The sequence below is a fragment of the Aspergillus uvarum genome, assembly GCF_003184745.1.
Source record: "Aspergillus uvarum CBS 121591 unplaced genomic scaffold BO82scaffold_27, whole genome shotgun sequence".
In the NCBI taxonomy this organism is placed as follows: Eukaryota; Fungi; Ascomycota; class Eurotiomycetes; order Eurotiales; family Aspergillaceae; genus Aspergillus; species Aspergillus uvarum.
In genome coordinates this window covers 91,427-114,788 of record NW_020291324.1, presented here as the reverse complement: position 1 = coordinate 114,788, position 23,362 = coordinate 91,427, and the positions used below count along the sequence as shown (strand labels likewise).

At 54.3% G+C, this 23,362-nt stretch overlaps 6 protein-coding genes across 6 annotated transcripts; 1 reads left to right on the top strand and 5 right to left on the bottom strand.

The window, feature by feature from the left end:
• Positions 1-792: 792 nt before the first annotated feature.
• BO82DRAFT_354386 (uncharacterized protein) lies at positions 793-2,256 on the bottom strand. The gene is made up of 2 exons (XM_025635195.1): positions 1,343-2,256; positions 793-1,251 (listed from the first exon to the last, which is right to left on the bottom strand). The coding sequence occupies exons 1-2, from the start codon at positions 2,213-2,215 to the stop codon at positions 1,117-1,119; spliced, it is 1,008 nt and encodes a 335-aa protein (XP_025491850.1). The 5' UTR covers positions 2,216-2,256; the 3' UTR covers positions 793-1,116.
• Positions 2,257-2,805: 549 nt separating this feature from the next.
• On the bottom strand, positions 2,806-5,372 carry BO82DRAFT_414969 (WD40 repeat domain-containing protein; the record flags this gene model as incomplete). The annotated part of the gene is made up of 2 exons (XM_025639944.1): positions 4,300-5,372; positions 2,806-4,244 (listed from the first exon to the last, which is right to left on the bottom strand). The coding sequence occupies exons 1-2, from the start codon at positions 5,240-5,242 to the stop codon at positions 2,806-2,808; spliced, it is 2,382 nt and encodes a 793-aa protein (XP_025491849.1). The 5' UTR covers positions 5,243-5,372.
• Positions 5,373-6,851: 1,479 nt separating this feature from the next.
• btgE (putative cell wall glucanase (Scw11)) lies at positions 6,852-9,446 on the bottom strand. Its single transcript, XM_025635194.1, has 2 exons — positions 8,824-9,446; positions 6,852-8,772 (listed from the first exon to the last, which is right to left on the bottom strand). Exons 1-2 carry the CDS (start codon positions 9,011-9,013, stop codon positions 7,073-7,075), a joined length of 1,890 nt encoding a protein of 629 aa, XP_025491848.1. The 5' UTR covers positions 9,014-9,446; the 3' UTR covers positions 6,852-7,072.
• Positions 9,447-12,479: 3,033 nt separating this feature from the next.
• BO82DRAFT_76698 (uncharacterized protein) lies at positions 12,480-13,278 on the top strand. Its single transcript, XM_025641531.1, has 3 exons — positions 12,480-12,759; positions 12,841-12,968; positions 13,058-13,278. Exons 1-3 carry the CDS (start codon positions 12,679-12,681, stop codon positions 13,092-13,094), a joined length of 246 nt encoding a protein of 81 aa, XP_025491847.1. The 5' UTR covers positions 12,480-12,678; the 3' UTR covers positions 13,095-13,278.
• Positions 13,279-16,301: 3,023 nt separating this feature from the next.
• On the bottom strand, positions 16,302-19,020 carry chs3 (putative chitin synthase activator (Chs3)). The gene is made up of 4 exons (XM_025641532.1): positions 18,953-19,020; positions 16,770-18,881; positions 16,492-16,713; positions 16,302-16,436 (listed from the first exon to the last, which is right to left on the bottom strand). Exons 2-4 carry the CDS (start codon positions 18,607-18,609, stop codon positions 16,405-16,407), a joined length of 2,094 nt encoding a protein of 697 aa, XP_025491846.1. The 5' UTR covers positions 18,610-18,881; positions 18,953-19,020; the 3' UTR covers positions 16,302-16,404.
• Positions 19,021-22,761: 3,741 nt separating this feature from the next.
• BO82DRAFT_76619 (uncharacterized protein) lies at positions 22,762-23,240 on the bottom strand. Its single transcript, XM_025641530.1, has one exon. It carries the CDS (start codon positions 23,066-23,068, stop codon positions 22,802-22,804), a length of 267 nt encoding a protein of 88 aa, XP_025491845.1. The 5' UTR covers positions 23,069-23,240; the 3' UTR covers positions 22,762-22,801.
• Positions 23,241-23,362: the final 122 nt, after the last annotated feature.

Below are 23,362 nucleotides of genomic sequence, written 5' to 3'. Positions count from 1 at the left end.
TTTTCCAGGATGGAAGCTTCTTCAGCACCCATATGGGCATTCGCCAGTTCTATTCTCAAACCCAATCCGACGGTACTGCCTGTCAAAAAGAGTCAGAGAGAGAAGAAGCAACTGCCAGATCAGATTCACGGGAGGGGGAGGGGGCGGGGGGAGTGGAAACGCTCAAGTCCCATCCATCATAGTTGTGGTGATTCTCGGAGAGCAAGAAACAAAAAGACAAAAAACAAAGAAATGATAGTAGAGAGCAAATAGTAACGTAGACCTCGCATACATCCCACCGAGCATATACATAATACACCGGTCCTTGATACGAACAGTATTCAGAAATATAATGAGAAAGAGAGATAGGTATACAACGCCCGCCTGTGCTATTCCCACGCGTCCCTCTGTCGAGGTGCCGAGAGCAGTGCTTGGTGGGTTTCTATGCGATAGATATATTGTATATGTACAGTTCAATGCTACTTCAGGGACGTAGCTAGTCAGTTAGTGTTCCTGGATCTGTGGGGTTTGATATACTATGATCCCTATTTTCTGAGGTCAAGTTGCAATAACTATATAGTAGATGACATGACTTTACAATCATAGATGCTCAACTAGCAGGCTTCACCCCACCCGTTCCCCCCCAACAGCCCGGCCCCTAACCATGGAGACTCGTAAACTACTCGACCCGGTTCCAGGCTGCCTTGGGTGCCCCCTTCCCTACCCGATCATCACTAAACTCTGTCTACATATCTTTGATGGAATAGACATCTGCTACCGGACTTGCCAGGGTGGGGAGGGGGAAGAAAAACTCCGAAAACCATTTTCCGATCCCTTTAACTAGGTATAATTTCCTAGATAAGCATGCTTTTCGTCGTTACGAGAAAGTCATAAATACTCGAAACCCAATACAAAGCAGACACGCCGGGGGTGATCCGAGGTATAAACAAACTCCCTACCGAGTTCGATTCAATTTACACGATCCACTAACGAGCATCTGTACGTGCCTAACGCATCAGAACACAAGCCGCAACCGCACCTGCATCCATGCTCACCACGCTGCAAGCAGTAAGTTACTGCACCCCACCCCCTGATCTCAATCTCAACCCCAACCACCAGAAAAAGCGGCACGCTACCTTACAAGAACTTACTCGCCAAGCTCAACAACCCCGCCGGACCACCAGTACCACTCGATCCGCTCCCCTGACTCTTCATATACATCTTCAACGCCATCTCCGCGGCCTGGTTGATAGCGGATTGCTTGTCGCCGGACTATCCCAAACACAAGATTAGCACGCGTCCAGTACACCAATATTGGCCCCTCCACTCCCCCCCCCCCCAGATGAGGAGACAAAAGACTTACAGCCTGCCCACTCGAACTCTTCTCCTCCCAAAGCTTACTCGCCTGCGCCATCGCCAGCCCAATGAACTCACTCTGTCCGCCGGACCCGGACCCACTCGAGCCAGAACCACCAGAAGTAAACATCTTCAGCGCCTGCATGGCGGCCCCAGCGCCCAGGGTCTTGGAGTCGTGCTGCTGGCCCTCGTTGGAGTTGTACACGGCCTGGTGGGACTGCACCATCTGGGACTCGTCGATGTCGTCATCGTCATCGTTGCCAGAAGAGGAGGAATGGCGGTTGGTGATGTAGCCCAGCGCCTTCTGGAAGAGGTCCGATGAGCCCGTGCCCGCGCTGTGCGATTCGGCGTGGTTGGTGGCCGAGGAGAGGTCGTCGTAGCTGGGTCTGCTGCCGCCGCCGTAGGACGGGGCGTTGCCGTAGCTGGGGTTGTGCGAGGGCGGGTTGTGGCCGTAGCTGCCTTCGTTGCCGCTGTAGCCACCGCCGTAGGAGGAGGAGTTGCCGCCCTGGGAACCATAGCTTTGTTCACCGCCGTAGGAGCCGCCCTGGGGACCGCCGTAACCGCCCTGGTTGCCACCATAGGAGCCACCCTCGCTGTATCCGCCCTGGTGGTGCTGCTGATGCTGCTGGTAGCCGCCCTGCTCGCCGCCGTAACCGCCCTGGGAACCACCACCGCCGTAACCGCCCTGGGAGCCGTAGCTCTGCTCACCACCATAGCCACCCTGCTGCTCACCCCCGTAGGAACTACCCTGACCCTGACCCTGACCGTGGTGGGAGTTCCCGCTGTTGTTGTTGTTGTTGCTGTTGTTGCCGCTGTTCCCACCAGCGTAGTTGCTGGCGGCCTGCTCGATGGCCGAGGAGATGAAGTTGGAGAAGGACATGGTTGCGACTGTGACTGTTTGTGTGTAACTCACAGTACCTTGGGGTGGGAATGTGAGTGTGAAGGTAAATGTCAGAAGATACAAGATGAGTGGCAGAAGATACAAAAAAAGGAGAAGAAAGAAGAGAGAAGAAAAGGGGAATGACGAAGGGTGGTGGTGGTGGTCGCGGGTTTATTTACGTACGTAATGAGGGGCAGTCCCAGTCACGGTCACTCAGTTGTGGGCCGTGTGGCTGAAGCGGTGTAGATCGGCGGGGTCGAATCGTCGGGCGCACTGCATCGCCGGCGCATCGCCTAGGCGCGGATCCACTCTTCATTCCAACCTTCCTCAGCCACGCCACGCCACTCTGCCACTCAACCAAACCCGTGCCACCACTCGTATTCGGCCAAGGGATTCCCTACGACTCCTACGTATGCCATGCCATTTTGTGTTCTGCTCATGCACTATGATGCAATTCGGCTACATACATACTATACATGCCCACTGAATATGGTTATGTTTTGAGTAGTCGGTATCCACGCGTATACAATTCAATGGTATCTCCGCTAAACAATGCAAAATCACATAAATCATGACCCTACCCTCAACAGTCACAATATCAACGCCTCATGCTCCTCGTCCGTCAGGTTCCACAGAACCCGCTGCTGGCGCTCGCGCTCACTCAGAACACAGCGCTCGTCCTCATCCAGCTCCCCGTCCCGCACCCATTCATTCGGCAGCCCCTGCGGCCCATACCGCTGGCCCCATTGCCGTCGTTCGTACTGCATGAACCCCCCGAAATGCTCGTCCGTGTTGGCCACCCAGATCGTGCTGCCGTCCGGCGAATAGTCCGCCCCACCAATCTCCCCGAAGAAGTCGTGCACCTGCCGGCTCTGGTACGTCTGCGCGTTGACGATCGTGATCCGGTCCGCCGGCTCGCACAGCAGTAGCGTCCGCGACCCGCCTCCAACCGGCGAGAATCGCACCGACCGGTATCCGGCCACGTCCGACTCGATCTTCTGCAGCATGCGCCACATCCGCACGTCCCAGATGATCGCCGTCTTGTCTTGGTTGCTCGTCGCGATATGGCGCATGTCGGGCGACCACGCGCAGGCAAACCCAAAGTCGCGGTGGCCCCGCAGGGGATGCACCGGACGCCCACTGTCCGCCTCGACCACCCACGCATCCGGCGAGTCGCCAATTACCGCCCGTAGCCGCCCATCCGGCGCCGTCGCCGTGCAGTTGATGGCGCGCGAGAGCTCGTAGTCCGCGACAAACGTGTTGGTCTCGCAATCCAGAACGCGGAGATGCCGGTCGTTCGACGCAAAGACCCCCAGCGGCGATCCACTGCTGCGACTCGGAACGATGTCGACGTGATTCGTAATGCCGCTCGGATCTTGCGTAACGTACCCCGCGATCCCTGGCCCATCCGTGCCCATGGCCCGTAAAGCGTATTCCCCTGCGAACCCGCCCGCGATCGTGATATCGTGCGCCGATCGCATCGTTGAGATCTTCAACGGCCCCTGCAGGCCGGACTCCACGGTCGGTTTGGATAGATCGATCATGCACCGCAGATCATCGTACGCGGGAACCCACGAGTAGACCTTACACTCGTGCGCAAAGTGCACCGTGTTATACGCCGCCGCAGACATCAGGTTCCGCAGCTGAAAATGCTCGATGCTGGCTTTGTGTTCCGTGTACATGGCCTTTTCGCGAAAATAGGTTTCGTCCCGTGCCAGTCGCGCGCCCGGCCGTTGGCGCGAGTACTCCAGATTATGATAGGACGTATACGACTGGTCTCGCAAACTCCGTGCATAGGACCGTTTCACCTGCAGAGCTTCCTTCCAGGGGATCTGCTGGATATCAAAGAAGTCCCATCGATACCCGGCCGGCCGGACGATTTTGGCCGGCGGCATCCACGAAAGCAGACTAGCGACAGCACTGCGGGACAGAGGGGCAGGGCCCATGGTAAACCCAGTGATTGCAGCGGTATACGACTGGCAAAGCCATTGTCCAATAAATTGGTCGATCGTCAAGTTCCGTTCTTTCACTGTGAGGGCTGTTTAGAGATCCATAGATAACGCAGGACACAGGGGAAATCTTACCCATCCCGGTGAGTGGGTCCGCGACATGCTGCTCATTCGGCGCTTCGACGCCGCTTGAGTCATCTCCCTCAGAGAATGAAGCATTTAAGTCGTCGTGAGCAGGGCCGGGCCCAATATCTGAAAATTGCGGCGCGTAGCCTGCATCCAATCCTTGATAGAATCCAGCAAAGTCCACTTCCGACAGAGCTGCAGTGCTGCGACGGACCCGCGCCTCAGCATCCTCGAAGTCGGATTCTTCATCGCCATCGTCCATGTAGAATTTGTAGGTGTCATCGGGGTCATCATCCAACCCGGACAGGGCGGGGAGTCGTTCCGCCGCGATCGAAGATTCGTAATCCATGATCAGGTCGGTCGTCTCATCGTCGTCGGTGATATCGGAGATGGTCGAGGCGATATCATGCGCATACTCTGCGCCGGGGGTATCGTCATAATCGCCCATGTACGGTCCCAGTGGTACGCCACCAACGTCCGAGAGCGCATCAGTCATCTCCGAATCGGAGACATACCACTCTCCCGGGGGAGAGGACGAGGCGAGGCGAAGGGTCGCTTGGTCGGCTCCACGACCATGACCGTAGTGGGTGAATTCCTGCGGCTCCATCACGGCGTTGACGATTTCCGTCACCGCGACAGGGGCAGCGTCGCTCGGGGCATTAGGATATTGCGGAACGGCCATGAAGGCCGATAAGCTTGGGTCGCTCATGTCAAGACTAGGCTCGGGGGCTGCGACGGCGTCTGCGGATGCGCCCGGCGGGTGACCCTCACCCGGTGGTGGCGGCGGCATCACGTCTTCACGGGCAACGGGTGGTGACAAGCTGAGATATTGGGGTGAGAATCTGGAGACATTGCGTGGTGAAGGGTCAGAGTAGGAACCAGCTGCACGGATGGACGAGCTGGACGAGACAGAAGGAGAGTCGGGCCCAACCTGACCAGGCATTCCGGTCATCAGATGCAGCGGAGTGATTCGGTTGGCGACGGGACTGGCGACCGCTCACTTTTCGGGCCACCAACTGAACTGGACCAACTGGTGGCGAGCGAACTGACTGCCTGATAAGCAGCCGAAACGGCACGGGAAGTGCTGATTGGCACTGGGGCGGGTGGTACAGTACAGCCACGGACCAGGTCGAAGGGATGTCGTCCACGTTGTCTTTTTTGCGATCGCAATCACACCCGGGGAGCTATCTTGGCTCTGCAGCCGATTTGGGTTGCTTCACCCCGCAGCACAACTCCCTCCTCCCCCACACGGAGGGGACGGACACGGTTCGCGATCACGGTCAATGAGGACGATGCGAGGCGGAGCCGGAGAGCGGGTAGGCAAAATGAGACAGACGCGCCTCTTTGCCTCGATCTAGTAGATATGAGGAGATATGAGCAAATAGGCCCGATTAGGAGGGGCAGGGCTGCAGTTTAAATTGTTGACAGGTGATACGCCACTTCAATCACACGCGGTGGTTTGAAGGATGGATGGCGACACACAACCCCGGCTACAGGCGAGCGACCGGGGGGGGGACGGGGGAGGGGGAGGGGGAAAGAATTCAAGCGAGACAGGCAGCCCAAGCCCAGAGTTGCAAGAAAAAGCAAAGAGAAGGATCGGAGGGAGACGGGGAAAGAAATAGAAATCCGATGTGCAGAAGCCTTCGAATGTCATTCCATTGGAAAAAGGTAGGCAAATGCAAATGCAAATGCAAATGTAATAAAAGGAAAAAGGAAGAGGAAGAGGAAGAGGAAGCAGAAGTGGAAGTGGAAGTGGAAGTGGAAGTGCAGGAAGACCAACTTGGTAAGATGAAGTGGAATAATAATACGGAATGGCTGAATGGGGGAATGAGGGGAACGGACTGCAGTGGATGGAAAGCGAACGTGCATCGGGGCTGTCACATGGTGGTGGGGGGGGGGATACTCCGTACTGTACTTACTTGCCTATAGGTTGCAGTACTCGTAGGAAGAAGGATCGTCGGCTAAATCCCATCCACTGCAGATGGTACTGCCTTTCTTGAACATTATTCAGGGAAGGATTCCTTTCTTTCTTCTGTTTGGTTGTTTCCCTTTTTCCGAATTCACCTAATGACTACTATAGTAGTGACTGTGTGTACAGTCCTACAGGAAGTACTTTTGTCCTTGCGGTTGTGCTGTGCTGGGCAGGACTCGGGTTAGTCAGCAGGTTGTCTCTGACCGCAACATCAGCGTGGATGCACAAACCCCTCCCAAGCATTGATCATTGATCATTGATCGTTGATCATTTGATCGAGTCCCTTGCATACTTCCACCCAGAAATCCAGGGTCGTCATGATGGAGTCTCGGTCAAACTGATGCATGCATTTGGACCAAGAAGCATGTCATCGTACGATCGCTGCAGCACAGAACGCCACACCCACAGAAGCGAGCTCTTCGTCCAAGCTTCTCAGGACCCAATCCACAAAACAACGGATTTGTCAACTTGCTTCAGTCCCCATATCTACCCCTACAGCAAATCTCTACGCGCGTCGTCCGACGTATTTTCATCGTGAATCCGTAATAAAATTAGCATATACAACTCTGAATCGGAAGAAAGGCGGATGCACCCGGTGAGTAGACACATTGATCAGAAGTCAGGCAGAAAGAAAATGATATCTACTACAAATTGGTCCAAGTGTTACGAAGAAGGGAAAAAGTTTGACAGTCCGATCGTATGTCATGCACCCGCAACGATGGACCCACGAGAAAAGGAAGAAAAAGGGAAACTCCAAGCCAAATCAAATCAACACATGGCCTTTAACTGTACAGATCCAGCTCCAGATGCTTAGAACTGGTCAATGCAGCCCCAGTACTGCTCGACGTCGTACTCACCGGGGCTCTTCCACAGGTCGTTGGCGTACGAGAAGAAGACGGAGTCGCCACCGACGGCCTCACGGATCGCCTTGATGGCAGTAGCCTGCTCAGAGGCACCGGGGACGGCCGCACCGTTGGCGTTACCCTTGCTCGGCCAGCCGGTCTCCAGGTTGATGATGCTCAAGCCCGAGCAGATCTTCTTCAGGAGAGTGAACTCAGCAGTGGCAAAGGTACCGGCCTCCTCGGCGGTGGTCTCGGCGTTGAAGAAGGGGTGGATGTTGGCACCAAGGATGTCAACGGCGCTGCAGAGGTAGCTGGCGCCGTACTCCTGCCAGATGTCGACGGGCTCGGTGGTGGTGATTTGGCCAGTGTAGCCGGCAGCGGTGAAGGTGGTCTTGCAGGAGGTGATGAAGCTGGCAAGCGAGCTGGCATCGGTGTATCCAGAGGAGACAGCCTCGTTTCCGACCACGATCAGGCTAACCACCTCCCACTTGCCCCACTCGGTGATGGCGGTGACCTGGCTCTCGGCACCCGAGGTACCGGTGCTCGAGATGTAGATACCGAGGATCAGCTTGAGACCGAGCTCCTCAGCAAGCTCGCCAATGACCTCGAGGGTGTTGCAGTCCGTAGAGTAGAGACGGATGTGGGTGAAGCCCTTGGCGGCAATGGTCTTGATGTCCGAAGTCATGGTGGCAGTGGTCTTGCAACCGTTGTCGTTGGTGTAAGGGGTGTAGGTCATACCCATCAGGCCGGTAGCGCTGACACCAGTGGTGGCAGCGGCGCTGGAGGAGCTGGCAGCAGCGCTGGAGACAGTGCTGGCCTTGACACTGGAGGTAGCGGGGACGGCAGTGGTGGCAGGGACGACGGTGGTGGTAGCAGCAGCAGCGGAGGGGGTGGTCGCGGCAACAGCAGCAGAGCTGGTCGAGCCGCTGAAGGGGCACGTGTAGGTGTAGTCAGTGACGGTGACGGTGACAACCTCGGCGGTGTGGGAGTAGACGCCAGGGGTAACGGTGGACACGGCGGGGTAGGTCACGACAGCGCTGGAGGGGACATAAGTGGTGGTGGGGGCGATGGTGTAGGTACCAGCGGCGGGGCAGTAGTAGGTGGTGTGCTCAATGACGCTGGTGACGGTGGTGCCCGAGGGCTTGACGGTGGCATAGGGGCAGACAATGGTGGTCGAGGTCTCGACAATGGTGGTCACACCGCCGATGGTGTGCGTGCCGCTAGCCAGAGTGGTGACGGCAGGAGTGACAACCTGGGTGGTCTCGCTGACAGTCACGGTGGACGCAGGGATGGTGTAGACACCGGTCGAAGCGAAGGTGGTGACATCGGGGGTGGGCAGCACCACGGCGCTGGAAGTGGGAACGACAGCGGCAGGAGTCGAGGTGGTCTCAACAACAGCAGCGGGGGCCGAAGTGGTCTCGACGGCAGCGGGAGCCGAGGTGGTCTCGACGGCAGGGACGCCGGTAGCACCGGTAGCGCCAGTCACGCCAGTGGCCTCAACACCCTCGGGGGTGGTGGTAGAAGCCTCACCGGGGGAGCCTCCAGCGGGGACGGTACCTGCAGACTCACCAGGAGTAGCAACAACGGTCACAGTGGTGTAGCTGGTGGAGTGGAGGGTGGTGACGACCTCGGAGACGACGGTCTCGGTGGCAGTAGAGACGGGCACAACTGGAAGAAGTTAGATGGCTCACTTCACCAGAGCAAGAGACAGTAACTCACGGGTAGGAGTTCCCCAGACGGTGACGACCTCGGTGGTACAGCCGCAGGTCTCCTCGGAGGCGGAGGAAGCACCGGCCTGCACGGCACGACGCTGGTGGAAGGGCTCGTGGGCATGGCGACGGTGAACGCCATCAGCCAGAGCCGTACCGACGAGGGCGGCCGCCGCGGTAGCAAGGAAAGCACCCTTCATTTTGCGAGGTCAGCAAAGAGGGATTGATCGGTGGGTGAGGTGGTTTGGGTGATGTTCCGAATCCGGTTATCGCAATGAGGGCCCGCTGAAAGAGTGAAGCGGTGGTCAATGAATGTGGGTTGGGAAGGAGAGGACTGGAAGCACGTTGGCCTCTAGTATATTGTCAGGTTCCGACCCGTGGAAAGGAAAACAATTCGAGACACGCTCGAGAGATGAAGGAAAGAACAGGTGAGAGAAGGAGGAGGAGGAAGGGAAAAAAGAGGGAGAAAGAGAGAAGAAGTAAGAAAGATGAAAGGGCCGATGGGGGGCGGTGGAAACTAGAAAAGAAAGCGAAATCGATGGTGGCGCCCCTGGAGACGGGATGGCTGGTGATTGGCACTAACCGATGCAGGTTCTGGGCCAAAACGGCCCCAATTGTGGACAAGAATTAAAATGACAGAAAGCGGAAAGAGGATAGCAGTAGTGTTAGCAAGTTAGCAGGTTAGCAACACAAATTCACAAAAGGGGGGGCGGCGGTGTGTGTAACTTCTTTCAGGGCTGCCAGGCACTGCCGGGCCACGATTGGTGGCGGGTTTCACGATGGACTCGGATGGAGGGGAAGGGGGGGATAAGATGTGGGGGCAAGCATGAATAGGTCTAGAAGGGTAAAGAAGTTGGTTGTTATGGAACTATCTCGGCCAACCTCCTGTGTCTGCACGGTGCAGGACTGTTTGGGACTGCTATACGACTTAAGCTGCAGTGATTGAGCATTGAAGCAAACTGTTTATCTATCAAGGTGCTGGTATACAGTGTAGGTCCAGGAGTTACCGAGTAGTTTGTTGACTGAGCGAGTGGAACAGTAAGAAAACTCTATATCGAACTACACCAACACCAATTTCTCTATGATTAGATGACCCGGGCTGGAACATCTTCGAAGATCACTGATGCTATCGAAGAATAGAGTTGAGAGCATCAACCTAGCTGCCCTGATAGTACTGAGTATCTGATCGGAAGTACTGTACTATCTGATTCCAGTTCCCCCTATCAGTCCCATAGTGATGGATCACAACTTCAGCCATGGATGATGAGTGCTGTGTTTTTGCGGGCTGCAAGGAACAGGAAACTTTTGCTGTGGACGCTTTCCCCGATCGGGTCACTTGGCGGGGCTCTTTTCCTCAGCCCTGGAGCCCGCCATTGGATGCATCAACAGCTTAATTTCCGGCCCTCCACCCAACCGGCCAATGGATTCGACGGACCGTCAGCCTAAGAGGGGCCGTGAGATTTCAGGAGGCTTTCACTTGGGTCTCCAAGACTGGATGAAACCGCTGGCCCAGAAAAGAGGCAGAGACACAATCCCTCAGGCTGGAAATAGCAACACCGCAACACCGCAACACCGCAGCAATGGAGCAACACACAATACAGCACCTACAGCACCGTAGTGATAGATAATATTCATCCGCTCGGCTACCTTCATGGCGTTGCCCAGAGACTTGGAATACGGAAATGGATATATCATCTCAAGTCAATTCTAAATCTTAACCTCCAAGCCGCTCGCCCCTGAAAAAGTTGACAGAGGTATAACTTTGCTCCAAAACACAGCCAATAATTGTCAATAGAGTCAACACCCATGGTGATCGGTGCTCCGGCAGGTGAATCTAGCGTGGAGGGCACCTTAAACACAATGCCGATCCCCATCACCACCTTCAGCCCCCTCGGTTTTGAGGACCATGTTGTTTTTGCTCTGGTGGAGCAGACTGCAGCCCATCTCAACGGTGACAGCTGGAGGGTTACCCAGCAGCAGCCGAACAACCGAAGCCACGGCGGCGAAAAGAGGGAGGAGTGTGCTGTGTCAGAGTCGCCTCCTCGTGCCGTGCCCTTCGTTTACAGGGTCCCAGGGGAGAGGGGAGAGGGGGGAGGGGGGAGGGGGCTTTAGTCTACCCCAGACGATCCGTAGAATGCATTGCATTTGATCGGTCAGCTTCAGCCGCCGCCTCAGCCTCAGGGATTGCCACCTAGCATATCCGTAGTATACCAGCAGTTCGAGGTACAAGAACCTTCGCCATGCTCTTGAGTTTATTCAATCACGCACTTACTTTTTTTTTTCTCTCTAGGATGTTGACGATCACTGCTCATTTTCATCTTTCGATCAACACCCGGTCAGCCCGGTCTGGACCGAGTCAGTGCTGGCCCTCCACTGCGGACCGAGGTGCCCCTGATTGAGCTTGGCTTGAGTCTGTTGCTGGCAGAGCAGGGAAGTTAAATGGGTTCGCCAATACGCGAAATCAATAGTTCGGGTCTGGTGTGAGACACGGTAGCAGCCAAGTCTACGTGGTTTACCCCTGATTCAGTGGGAGGCGGGTTATAAAGGATATGAGAGGGATCCTGGGGGCGTGACTGTCATGTGTGCACCGCCATTGCTATTCAGGGCCTCCTCAATTGGAACTTGGGGCGCAGCCGACTGGGGCGCAGGTAGTATTAATGGTGGGATTCTGGAAGATTCTCACCGGCTGGCGGATGCCGATTTGATGCCTGAGGCATATAGCTTGGGTGCACGGAGTCAAGACAAGAGTGAAGTCGCAGTCGCAGTCATACTGCACCGTTATCAAGTTACCTAGAAATTAGTAGGTCGCTAAGCTATCGATCTGCTGAAGTAGACGTAAATTCCGCAGTGGTTGGCCAATGACCTGGTCGCCAGCAACAATCAAGGCCCGGCTCAACACCATCGCCATCGCATCACCATCACCATCACCACCAGCACCAGCACCACCACCTCAAAACCAACACTCCCCGAACTACAGAGCTTTCAAGAGAGAAGAAGCATCTGGACTCCCAATTATATACTCCCAACCTTCGACACGCCCAAGAAGCACACAGAAAGACCACCGACCCAATCCCCCGGGACCCCATCGTACGACCCCAACCAGACCGTACCATCACCTCACCTCCTCTCACCATCCGATCATGCCACACCGCATCAACCACCACAACCACATGGCCCAAGCATACGATACATGCACACCGCATAGCAAATCCAGCCACCGCCACGAGTCCTTCCCAGCAAACCAACCCAATCTCACCAATCCCAAGCACCCCATTGGTGCAAATCCCCCATGTAAACCCGACAGCCCACTGCATACCGACATCCATGCACCCACGCCTTCTCAGCCTCGTGATACCAGTTCGTACTGTCCCCCGGACAATCTCGAACTCTCACCAACCCCAAGAGCCCCCACCGGTTCAACCTGGCCGCATAAGGTGACCTCACCCGGAACAAGGCCTCCGACTTGATTTCCTGCCATACTCACCTCGACAACATGGGCCGGAAATCGCACCACCCCTCATACTACCCTCGTAATCGCGAGCCCGATCCCACGGGAACTGTGCCATCCGGGTTGCGCTTCGTCGCTTTCCGCCGGATGAGACGATACTCATCCTCTATCGGGAGGAACTAGAGGAGAGTGGCATAGTAGAACCAGAACTATACAGTGTAGTAGTATATAAGCTTCGAACCAGATCCCGGATCCCCTCAACCCAAGCACCAAGCAGAGCATCAAGCAAAGCATCAAGCAAAGCACTCGGGATTTGATCCAACATCCCAAGTATACTCTACAGCCAATCGCCAATCAAATCACTCCATCCTCCACCTACCTTATCCTCGTTTCCCAGAAAGAACAACCCAAGCCAACATGACAAACACCACCACATCCAAGTCCCGCCTACAGAACGACTTCGGCGCCGATCTCTGGGTCAAGGATCGGCCGAAACATGTTCGTTTTTCCCTCCCATCCCCGACCCCAGATCATCCAACCTCACCTGCCCAGGACAGAATGCTGACCAGAATGACACAGCACGCAACAGCAGGCCGAGGCCTCTTCGCGGGGCTGCAGGACACGAAGCGCTACAACGTGGACTCCGGGTGGGCGAAGCGCAGCACGGCCGACTCGTCGCAGGGCTTGTTTGGGTTGTTGTGGAGTCGGTATGTTTCTTCTGGCTTTGGGGTTGTAGTTGAGGGGGGACTATGGGCTGTTGGTTCGGTGATGATAAGCTGACTTGTGGTCTGGATAGATTTACCGGGGGCTCATACCGGCCTCCGACGGATTAGAGCATTTTCTTGGACTGGGGAAGGAGGATGGGCATGCTTATGGTTCTCTTCGTTGTATCTTCTTATGTGTATGTTTGCGTGGGTGTTGGAGGTTAGGGATTGAATTTATTGCTTAATGTTCTCTTCGAGATGCATTTTTTATCGAATGGGGGAGATGTGTATATCCGGATGGGTGTGATGAATCAGGTCAGGCTTTGCTTTTGGTAGGGGTTGCCTAATACATGGTACTGTACATGTGGGTATAGATTTGAGGTATTTGCGCTGATCGGATCTACCCTTGTTCATAGTGCTGGTCATCAACCACGGTAGTCCTGTGACTGACATTAGTACTGATGCTTTCTTGTAAGATAACTCAGGGAGAAGATCCAGCACGCAGACTAACGAATCACAAAGGATACCAAGATTGCCAAACCTACCCATGACTACTAAACCGTGGTCAAGAACTGTCCAGTATACGACGAAAACCAAGTCCAATTCCAGCACGCTATCCCTCAATCATCAAACAAGGAAGACAAACATCACCCACCCGAGCAGGTATCATCCTCAGAGTCAAGAATTTTGTTCCTATTCAACACTCCAAGTCCCACTCACAAGCATAAAAAGTAAGTAATCAATTCCACTCTTTAATCCGCTATCGATCCACCACACCTCCTCCATTACCCATCGACCTACCCATAAATCTCAAACCTCCACAATTCTCGCCTCGCAACAGCCTGATCTCACCCCATGGATCATCAGGAACCACCGTGACCTGCAACCCATTTCGCACGATCCGTCACCCACAGCCTGATAACCCACAAACCACTCCCTCAATCTCAGCCACGAACGGCATCCTAACAAGCACGAGTACCCAAATCAAGGACGGTGGCACCGCTACAACAAAACCAGTCAGCTCGTCTTCACCCCAGTGATCCCCAACGGAAAGAAAAACTCACATGATCAGCCCCGCAATACAAGGGCACACAGCAGCCCATGCCGCTCGTTGCGTTGGCGACACACGCTCTATCGTTTAGCTGCGGTGCTTGTCAGTACATCCTCCACATAAATATCATGATCATTGTGGACAAGAAGGGGAGGGTGGGTTCAGCCGGAGGGGGGGGTTCGCATCACAATGAAGCCAAGGGTCGGGGTCCGTGAGAGAGGAATGAATTCCGGGGACGCGATGGGATGGTCGGATGGTCTTGACCTCCGGGGTCGAGAAAGTCATCCGGATCGATCTCATCCAATACCCAGAACCCATCCCATCCCATCCCATCCCATCCCATCCCATCCCCACCGCAATCTTCAAACAACCCCCGTACAGAATGGAGTACACAACCCCATAGACCAAACCAGCACCCCTCTCCACCACAAACCCCCAACACAACACAAGCCCCCCCCCCTTCCCTAAGAGCAGAAACTCACCCCAACGCATGAGAGCTCGATATTGAACATTCCATTCTCGGCGGGCCGGGCGGCCGTCAACGAGGCGAGGAGGGCGACGACGGCGAGGAAACGCATTTTTCAAGTTAAACGGAAAGAATATCGAAAAGGATTCTGCAAGAGACCGATAGTCAGCAAGCAAGCAAGCACTGCACCCAACACCAACAATTCCCCAAGTCAAACCCCGAATCCTAAGCAAAATCTCCGACGCCACACCACCACCACCACCAAACCCAAAGAAAGAAAGTGCAAACAAAGTTATGACACATACCAGTCAATGCTATCAATCACTCAAGAAATCAAGTACTTCCGGAATGAGGCAGCAGAAGAACAACGTGGGACGTCAACCTGAAAGGAAGAATGTGGAAGAAAACGAATTCAAGAAACGGGAACGGAAAATGCGATTGATCTGCTAGGTAGGTCAGGTAGGGGTAAAACACAATGACGCGCGCAAGGCAGGACCCCAACGTTCTTATGAAGGCGTGTGTTGGTCGTGTCGTGTGGTAGATCCCTTCCCTCCTGTTTGAAGTGGCCTGGTGGAGTGCGTGGGTGGAGTGCCTTGGCTTTCTTTACTCAGCACTTGATAACTTTCCGGTCGGTTCCTTTTTTTTTTTTTTTTTTTGGTTCTGAATATTTTGGATTTTTGGATTTGTCGACAGTCACGAGATCTATTTTTAAATGGGAGATGTAGTGCTGGTGTGGTTGGTGCTGCTTAGGTGTGTAGGGGAAAGTAGCCGGTAAACAGCAACAACAGCAGCAACAAACCCGTGAAACAGTAATCGGCGGGATCGGCGCGGGAATCCCTGCGGAGGGAAGGTGTGGATCGGCAGGGGAAGAGGAGGAGGAGGGGGCGGGAGAGAGGGGCCAGTCGCGACTGGTTTCCTGCCTCCAGTCTTTTACTGAGTCGAGTTTCCCTTAAAGCAGGGCAACTCGGGCGTCGGGAGTGACAGGCAACCCCCCGACCGACCGACCGACCGACCGACCGGCCCCAAACTCCAGGCTCGCTCCATACCACCACCACCACCACCACCACCACCACCACCACCACCAGAGTGGGATCGTCACGTCCAAAGCCCAATAGTTTTCCTGCTCTCTGCGCTTGGCGGGAACACTAGTGACGAAGCGGTGCTGCAGGATCATTGCAGTGCCCGTGTTGGCCATTATTGCACGTATATACGGAGCTGTCCTGCACTCAGTGAGCACTGAGCAGCCACCATGTTTTGGTTTCAAGGGGCTGAAGCATTACAGTACAGTACCTACAGCGTATATCATGGTGGCATCATCCTGACATTCGCGAGGCTTGATCTCCTCTCAATGTACTCATATCTAACCCTCACCCTAGAACCATGCTATCAGTGCTGCGGTGGAGTACGGTCGCTTGGCTATCTCCTTTTACCGAGTAAGTTCGCCTGTCGATCGCAACGGTTACCCAAGCGAGCGGGTCGTCGTGCGACTATTCAGGAGTCAGAGGCCCCGTGTGTATGTCCCTACTACTCCTCTGTCACTATTCAGGAGTCGGTCAGATATTCCTATGTTACCATCCTCCCACAAAGCATCAACTCGCCGGGGCATGTGAAGAGTCAATTCACCGTATATCTCGAATCCCACAAACCGGGACAACACACAAAGGTTCATGCTGATACAAAGGTGGAACCCGACTATGCATACATACACCAAACTCATCCCAAATTATACAGGTTCATTAGTAGTCAAGTGTGTCCAAAAAATCAGTGCAAGGGCTGTGCTGCTGTGCTATGTAGAATGTCAAATCCCTCTGGTATAAAGAATGTTTCAACCAAAACCAAGAACCAAAAGCAAAATGGCCACGCATATGGTGCTGCTGGTGGCGTAACTGTGAAATCCGCCCGATATCTCGTGCACGCAGGAACTAAAAAATGCTGAATCGTTTCGATTTACCCTCTATATTCCAATTAGTCTCACCTTCATCCCAATATCAAATCGTCAAACCACTTACCAGCCTTTCCACTCAACTTCTTGCCCTTCCCCGCATCCGCGACCCCTTGCTCTGGTGCAACCCCATCGGCGGCCGCTCGAATAGTCGCCAGCCGATTCTTCGCCCGCTCATCACCTTGCTCGGCAGCCTTGACGTACCATACGTTGGCTTGCAGCGGGTCGCGTCGACAGCCAATGCCCGTCTCCGTAAAATACCCAATGGCGTATTGGGCTTTCACCAAGCCTGTCAAACATAAAAGTCAGCATCGAAAACAGACCACGCCAGTGCAATCAACTTACCGGATTCGGCAGCACGTTTGGCCCATTCGTACGCCTCCTCTTCGTCCTTCTCGAGGACAGGCTCAGCTCCAATCAGATACCAAGCACAAAGGGCCATCATGGCCAGAAGATGGCCCCCCTGTGCCGCCCCTGTGTAGAAGTGGATCGACAAAGCCGGGTCGCGCGGACAATCCAACTTGCCGTGCTCGTATGCATCTCCCAGGCGATAGCTGGCTTCGACGTGCCCCAGGTCCGCCGACTTCGTGAACAGTTGCGCGGCGTACGACGGGTCCAGAAATACGTCATCGCCATAGCCCGTCTCATGCAGCAATCCGAGCTCATACGGGCCAGAATTGTACTGCTCATCCGCGGACTCGGCCGCACGCTTCAACCACTTGATCCCCTCGCGGTACCGTTTGCCGAGACCCATGTCGCCCGCAAGACATGCCTTGGACATTCGCAGCATAGCGCCCGGATGATTCTTGGATGCTGCTTGCCGATAGAACTGTTGTGCCCGGGCAGCCTCCACCCGAGTACCCCAACCAAACTCAAAACACAGGGCCGCCCGATAGCATGCCTCGACGTGTCCGTGTTTGCTGGCCGCCACAAACAGCGGGAACGCTCGGTCATAATCCTCCTTGCCCTTGCTGAACAGTCCGGACGCGTATCCATCCGCAATGTAGTATTGCGCGAACGGGTAGCTCCGATCAGAAAGCCGCTGGAGGATCAACTTGGCTTCTTTCAGCAATCCGCCCCGAGTGATCTCTGCAGCTTTACGTCCGTACACGGCAGAGGCATCGCCACCAAGTCCATCCGGTGGCATGTCCAGCGCGGCATTAACCATGAACAGGGCAAACTCATACTGAACGGCCGGGTCGTCCGTTTTCTTGACATTGGCCAAGTACATGTCAAACGTTTGCTTGTGGCTCAGCAACGAAGCATTATTTCCGATCGCCGACTGCAGCTGGGAGTTGCCGAACTGCACGGGAGCCGGACCAGGTTGGGGGTAGTGGCTGTTGAGCTGATCGACAAAAGACAGTGGCCGAACGTCGGGCGATGCAACAGACTCTCTTGAAGATGACCGGCCCTGGAGATATGGGGATAGATGAGGGGACCGATGGCGTCCTTCGCCGACGCTGGACGTGAACGAGTACGTCGACCGCGGTCGGGGTCTGGCGCTCAAATAGCCGTTCGTGCCCGAGACGTTCTCCCCGGATCCAGTGGCCGAGGACTGTGAAGGGACCTCATAGGGACGGTGGTGGTAGTGCAAAGGTTCATAGACCTCTGGCGTCTCTGCGCTGCTATCCAGACTTTCCCGCGGTGAAACGTTTTCATTCTCTTTTGGAGCTGGTTGGTCGACGGAGGATGAGCTGGTAGTTGCAAGGCTGTCGGGCTGTTCTCTGGAGTTGGGGTCGACCACGGACCACGAGCCACTGCTCGTGGGCGTGTGGCCATATACTAACGGCCGCGGCGCTCGATATAGTTCTCCCTCACGTGGAGGTGCATCGTCGATATCCTTCCCGTGCGTCGGGGATTTTTCTGCAAGCGCCAAGTCGGAAAAGGCAGCGCCCGTAAGTGACAAAGCATATTCGTCGTCGTGAAAATTCTGGACCGGCTGGTCGACCTCGCCATGAATCCGCACTCTCGGAACCTGTACAGGCTGATATGTCTTTTCATCAGTCGCCGGCGATCGTGACGGCGGCGATTGTTCGCGCGTGGAAACCATATTCAATTGATGATGCGAGCTGGGTCGTCGGGGTGTTTCGTGACGCGACGAGAGAAAGGGCGGGGATGAACGGAGATAGACCGGAGGAGGGGAAGGCAGCGGCTGAGAAAACCTGCTGGCCTCAGTGCTTGCCATTGAAGCGACTCCTCACTATTTCGGGGTGTACGTAATCCTCCGAGTTGATTTCTCCAAGTTGTCAAGCTGGGTGTCTGATTCTTAATCCTTGCAGGATCCAAGCGTGGCAGACTGACTGAGTCTAAGCGTTGGACATGTAGGCAGCCATGAAGCAGGTCAATGAAGTCGAGGGTATTCTTCTGGAGCGACTGATGGAATGCAAAGACAACGTCAACGAGAGATGGGATGTGCACCGGTTATCAGGCGACCAGGGACTGAGAGATGTGGAGAACCTGGAGACGATGGGTCAATGAGAGGACGAAATTCGGGGGGGGGTTCCACCAGGCAGGATAGACAGGCTTACCTAGTCAAATCTGTTGAAGGAACCGTGGTGATGATCGGTACTTCCGAGAGTTCATTCCGCCCAATACAAAAAAACGAAAGGAGATTGATTCACCAAGGACCAACGAGAGTGAGGAACCTGGGGGGGGACACAAACGACAGTGACAACGCCAGAAGGGGAGAGAGAGGAGGGGAACTTGAAAAGAACTTGGAAGAGTTGTGTGGTGCGGTGATGAGAAAAAGAGAGAGGAAATGGCGAGAAGGGGACGGACCAGAGTAAAGAGACTAGACTAGTCAGTATGTACTCCGTACAGTATACAGTATGTACGGAGATACTCAGAGGAAACAGAACAGTACAAAACACTCTTTCTCTTTTCTTTTAGTGCCAATGGCCCCTCAAACTTACTAGTACTATGGAAGAAGCTAACCAGCTAAGCCCCTCTAGGGTTAGTCAGTAGTTCGTCAGTGGCTTTAGTGGCTCGGATTAAAAATAGCGCCGGAGAGGCGTGGGAAACATTACGAGCTGCTGTTGCTGTTGCTGCACCCACTGCTAATGTATGTTTCACTCTCTCACTCCAGGCTGCTTCCTCCTCCATGCGCTTCGTTGCCTCCCCTCTCCGTATCTGGGCATTCCTCCCATTGAATATCTGGTCTCGCTGCTATGATCATACAAGTCGCGTCATCGATGCCCTTTTATTGCTGTCCATCCATCTCCATGTCTACGGGCGAATGAGATGACTTCCTAGCACTCTTTCCCGTCCTGCGCCGCCTGACAAACCGATGCGATGTCGCCATGACTCTGACTCTCAAACGAGATTTTCGCACTTGCCGAGCAATTCACGGCGTCAAAAGACTACCACGTCAGCAACTATTAATACCACTTAAAATGGTCGATATTAGGTCCATCGGGCTACAGCCTATCAAAGCATTCCTGCCAAGAGTGCCAATAACCGCTTCCTTTTCCCCACGGGGCATCGCCATTGCAAAGGATCCTCGGACGAAGATCGCAGGCGCTTCCAGCCCTCCAGCAAGCCCGATTCGCATCGCATTGACGGTGACAACTCTTTTAGCCTGTTCAGCCGCGGGGTCATGAGATGCCTCCCGGAAATGATTACTGCAGCTCAGCGCTAGGCTACGGCGGCCACTCCATCGCTAACAGTTACGATTCGCAACGGGTATAGTCAGCCGGGACACAAAAGTCCCTGACGGCCCTGTCGGCTTGATCGTGATTCAGTACATCTGTAGTGATTCTCCCGCTTGCCGGCTGCTTCCAGGCTTATCGCGACGACAACTCCTATTGGGTTGCTCCTGAGCACCCTTCAGCGAAACGACGGAGAATGTCGAACCTGCGCTTCGGGTGGCTCCCGCAGCAGAGTGACTACATGTGTGTCATCGGCTAGGACGTATCAAAATCTAACCGAATCGTTCATGAAACCTGAGAGACCTGTTCCTGGGTAGGTCGCAGGTTACCCAGGGTGATCGGAGTAATCACGATTTCGTCAGCGGCAAGCACATAAATATTGAATGTTATACTTCCGCGCATCTCGTATCCCTAGCTGATCGATCAACTCGCCCAAGCTGACAATGTCGATGCGATAGAACGCCTCTTACACAACACTATCTGAGTGTGTACTCATGCAATGCATATAAATTCTTCGACAATGGCGCATTAAGCGTGTTTTTCGAGGCGGCGGTGCATGGTTCGTTTCGAAGCGATAACAAGGCAAGAAATGCATCGACCCCAGAGACCGTCCCAAGGCATATTCATACTGTCGAGAGAAGCTTTCGTTCGCGATACGCATAAAGCGGTGTAGCAAACCCCTGACGAGCAGAGTAGCAGAATAGAACCAATCGCGCAGTAAAAGCCAAGAAAAAGTCATTCTGCTGTGTTTTCCAGACAACAATCCGCACATGATGTCGGGCAGTAGCCGTTTGCTGGTGGGAGGTCGTCAATTTAAAGATAACTGTCGAGTTGACATCATAACTGAAGGGACTATAGGGTCGAATCCAGATAACAGCTGATAGTCACCCTCGATGCGCGTTGGTCGGTTTGCCGGGTGCTTTATCCCAGTACAGGGCCGAGCGCCGACATGCAAGCCTGTTGTCGAAGATCAGGGTCCATCAGATGCGACGCTTAGGTGATCCATCACACTTGCAGCAGACGAATTGGTTCGGCCGAGGGGTCGGGGCCTAGCCTTGGAGACTGGGTTGCGAGGAAGTATAAGTTGATGGATCCACACTAGCACTGACGGTCTGCTTGGTGGTTCAAAGACAGTGAACAAGACTCCTAAGGGTATAATTTTCCTCCTAGTGTCCTTTAGCTTGATATTTCTTTGCCTTTTTGCCCCCTTAATTTGAGGCTTCTTATGCTCAAGCCTCAAGCTGACTGTCAGCCCACGGACAGAAGCCATCGATCACGTTACCACTCCACGCACAGGCCACCCACGGCCAAGAGGCTCGTTGCTCTCGGTCTCAGCCCGGGCCTTGGGAGCCAGGAAACCACTTTGCGTCCCATCGGGCTGAGCAAACGGTGAGCGACAGCGTATGACCTATCAGGTGTAACCGGGTACGATGAGACCATTTATAACCAGCTAGACGTTGCTCGTCGATGGTGTCAACCAAAGAAACGGGAGCCGGAAAAAAACCTGAGAGTCACTGGACCCTGCGGGTAGGGTGTGGCGACGAGTCCACCCGATTCGCCCTCAAAAATAGAACGATGCATGTGTATGGTCGGGTAGTTATGTACTGTACACAGTATGTACTGTACGGACGACATGCTGAGACAATGTGTCATCGACCTGACCGTAAGATCTGCAGGCTGAGCGATGTTGACACGGTTGACACTGGACACTGGACATTGGACACTGGCACTTGAGAATGACATGTGAGAGCTGACAGGGAGTCGTGACAATAGCTCATCAAGAATTGATCCTTTACCGAGTGCACTAGGAACAGTACTCCGTACCTGTGCATTGAATGATTGATCAGTTGATTATCTAACGAGGGGGCGGAGCTTCTTGTGTGAAACCCACTAAACCCGATCGAGCCCGGTGGCCTGTCCGGCCGGAGCACAGAACCCAATCAAGCCAGGGTCTTGCTCTCGACCTTGGACTGCATGCTTCTCCATTCTCTCTACCAGTCTCTGCCTGATTGTCTCAGAAGTGGAGTGGAAAGGAACGGAATGCAGAGAGTGAGATTGATAGGCATCCACTTCCCAGCATCATGTTCAATCTACTCCGGAGTAAGTTCTTTTTCAGCAGATGCTATCTATGCCCCCAGCAATTGGCGTGGGCCGGTAAGATTCGCTGCTTGCTGGTCTGGCTGATAAGTTAGTGACTTGTTAACTTGCTTAGCGGGGCACACACCTCAGGCCATCCATTGCCCCTAGCGACCGCCTGCAGCAAGCAGCACAGTATCGGAAGACTGTTTGTGTACACAGTACATACAGTACTCCGTACGCAGGATTTATCTCATTCATCTCAGTTCATGCCACAGGCCAGTCATCCATCGTCATCTCTCATCCATCAATCTCCTCCTGTTCTTATCCTTCTTCGCCCAAGACATCATTCATCGTCCACATTCCTCCCATCATCTGTCACCGCTGCCTGCCATTTCCCTACCCCACCAGCATTCTTTCTTTCTCGTCTTCCTTCGCTGATCGGATGGGCCCGACTCGACTGGCTTGGCAACGATAAGAAACGGGTCCCCCGTGATCATTTGGAGCAACGTGGGAAAGAGACCCGGCGTACGAGTAAGATTCAATATTTGGATACGGGCGGTACCTTTGGTTGAACAATCTTGGGTGCCCGTATTCCCTCGACTAGCCTCTAAGTTATCTAGCCTACAGGGACTACCACCACCGCTAGTCACTCTAGACTCTTTCCCATTGCTGGTTACTCCGCACTATCGCCTGCAGCGCCGTGGTTTCGCCCATCTCCCCTTTCCTTTTCCACCACTTACTCTTCATCCATTGCGCTCGCTCGATCATCTCGCTGGTCTGCTCCAAAGTCACTCGTTCCTTGGCAGCAAAAATCCCGCCTGTTGTATCCGCATCCGCACTCGCTTTCTGTCCTGGAATCTCTCCCTGTTTCTCCACATTCATTCCTGGATTGCTCGTCCACGGAGGGTTTTCTAGCATCCAACTACGGAGCTGTATCCCGCCCTGCGCGCAGCGCCTGCATTTCCGGGGAGAAGTGTCTTCTGCCTACGAAGAACCTAAATTCGGAACAAATCCTTATAAAGCCGTTACTCACAACTGTTGTTTATGCTGAGGTGAAGGTGGGTAGGGTCTTTCCTTGATGCTATCTTATCATGTCTTCCCCGACTGTTTGCATTTCACATGCAAACCACGCGCAAAATCAACATGCGGGCAGTTCTGCCTTGTTCGCATGCATTTCAAAAGTCTCCTGCGCCTATGCGACCGATGGCAATG

Bases quoted from the DNA above. Each gene is read 5' to 3' on its own strand.
- BO82DRAFT_354386 (XM_025635195.1), bottom strand. From the start codon at position 2,215: ATGTCCTTCTCCAACTTCATCTCCTCGGCCATCGAGCAGGCCGCCAGC. The intron at 1,252-1,342 runs GTAAGTCTTTTG...TGTTTGGGATAG, and splicing joins AGAGTTCGAGTGGGCAGGCT to TCCGGCGACAAGCAATCCGC.
- btgE (XM_025635194.1), bottom strand. From the start codon at position 9,013: ATGAAGGGTGCTTTCCTTGCTACCGCGGCGGCCGCCCTCGTCGGTACG. The intron at 8,773-8,823 runs GTGAGTTACTGT...AACTTCTTCCAG, and splicing joins CGTCTGGGGAACTCCTACCC to TTGTGCCCGTCTCTACTGCC.
- BO82DRAFT_76698 (XM_025641531.1), top strand. From the start codon at position 12,679: ATGACAAACACCACCACATCCAAGTCCCGCCTACAGAACGACTTCGGC. The intron at 12,760-12,840 runs GTTCGTTTTTCC...AGAATGACACAG, and splicing joins TCAAGGATCGGCCGAAACAT to CACGCAACAGCAGGCCGAGG. The intron at 12,969-13,057 runs GTATGTTTCTTC...TGGTCTGGATAG, and splicing joins TTTGGGTTGTTGTGGAGTCG to ATTTACCGGGGGCTCATACC.
- chs3 (XM_025641532.1), bottom strand. From the start codon at position 18,609: ATGGCAAGCACTGAGGCCAGCAGGTTTTCTCAGCCGCTGCCTTCCCCT. The intron at 16,714-16,769 runs GTAAGTTGATTG...TATGTTTGACAG, and splicing joins CAAACGTGCTGCCGAATCCG to GCTTGGTGAAAGCCCAATAC. The intron at 16,437-16,491 runs GTAAGTGGTTTG...ATTGGAATATAG, and splicing joins GAAGTTGAGTGGAAAGGCTG to AGGGTAAATCGAAACGATTC.
- BO82DRAFT_76619 (XM_025641530.1), bottom strand. From the start codon at position 23,068: ATGCTAGAAAACCCTCCGTGGACGAGCAATCCAGGAATGAATGTGGAG.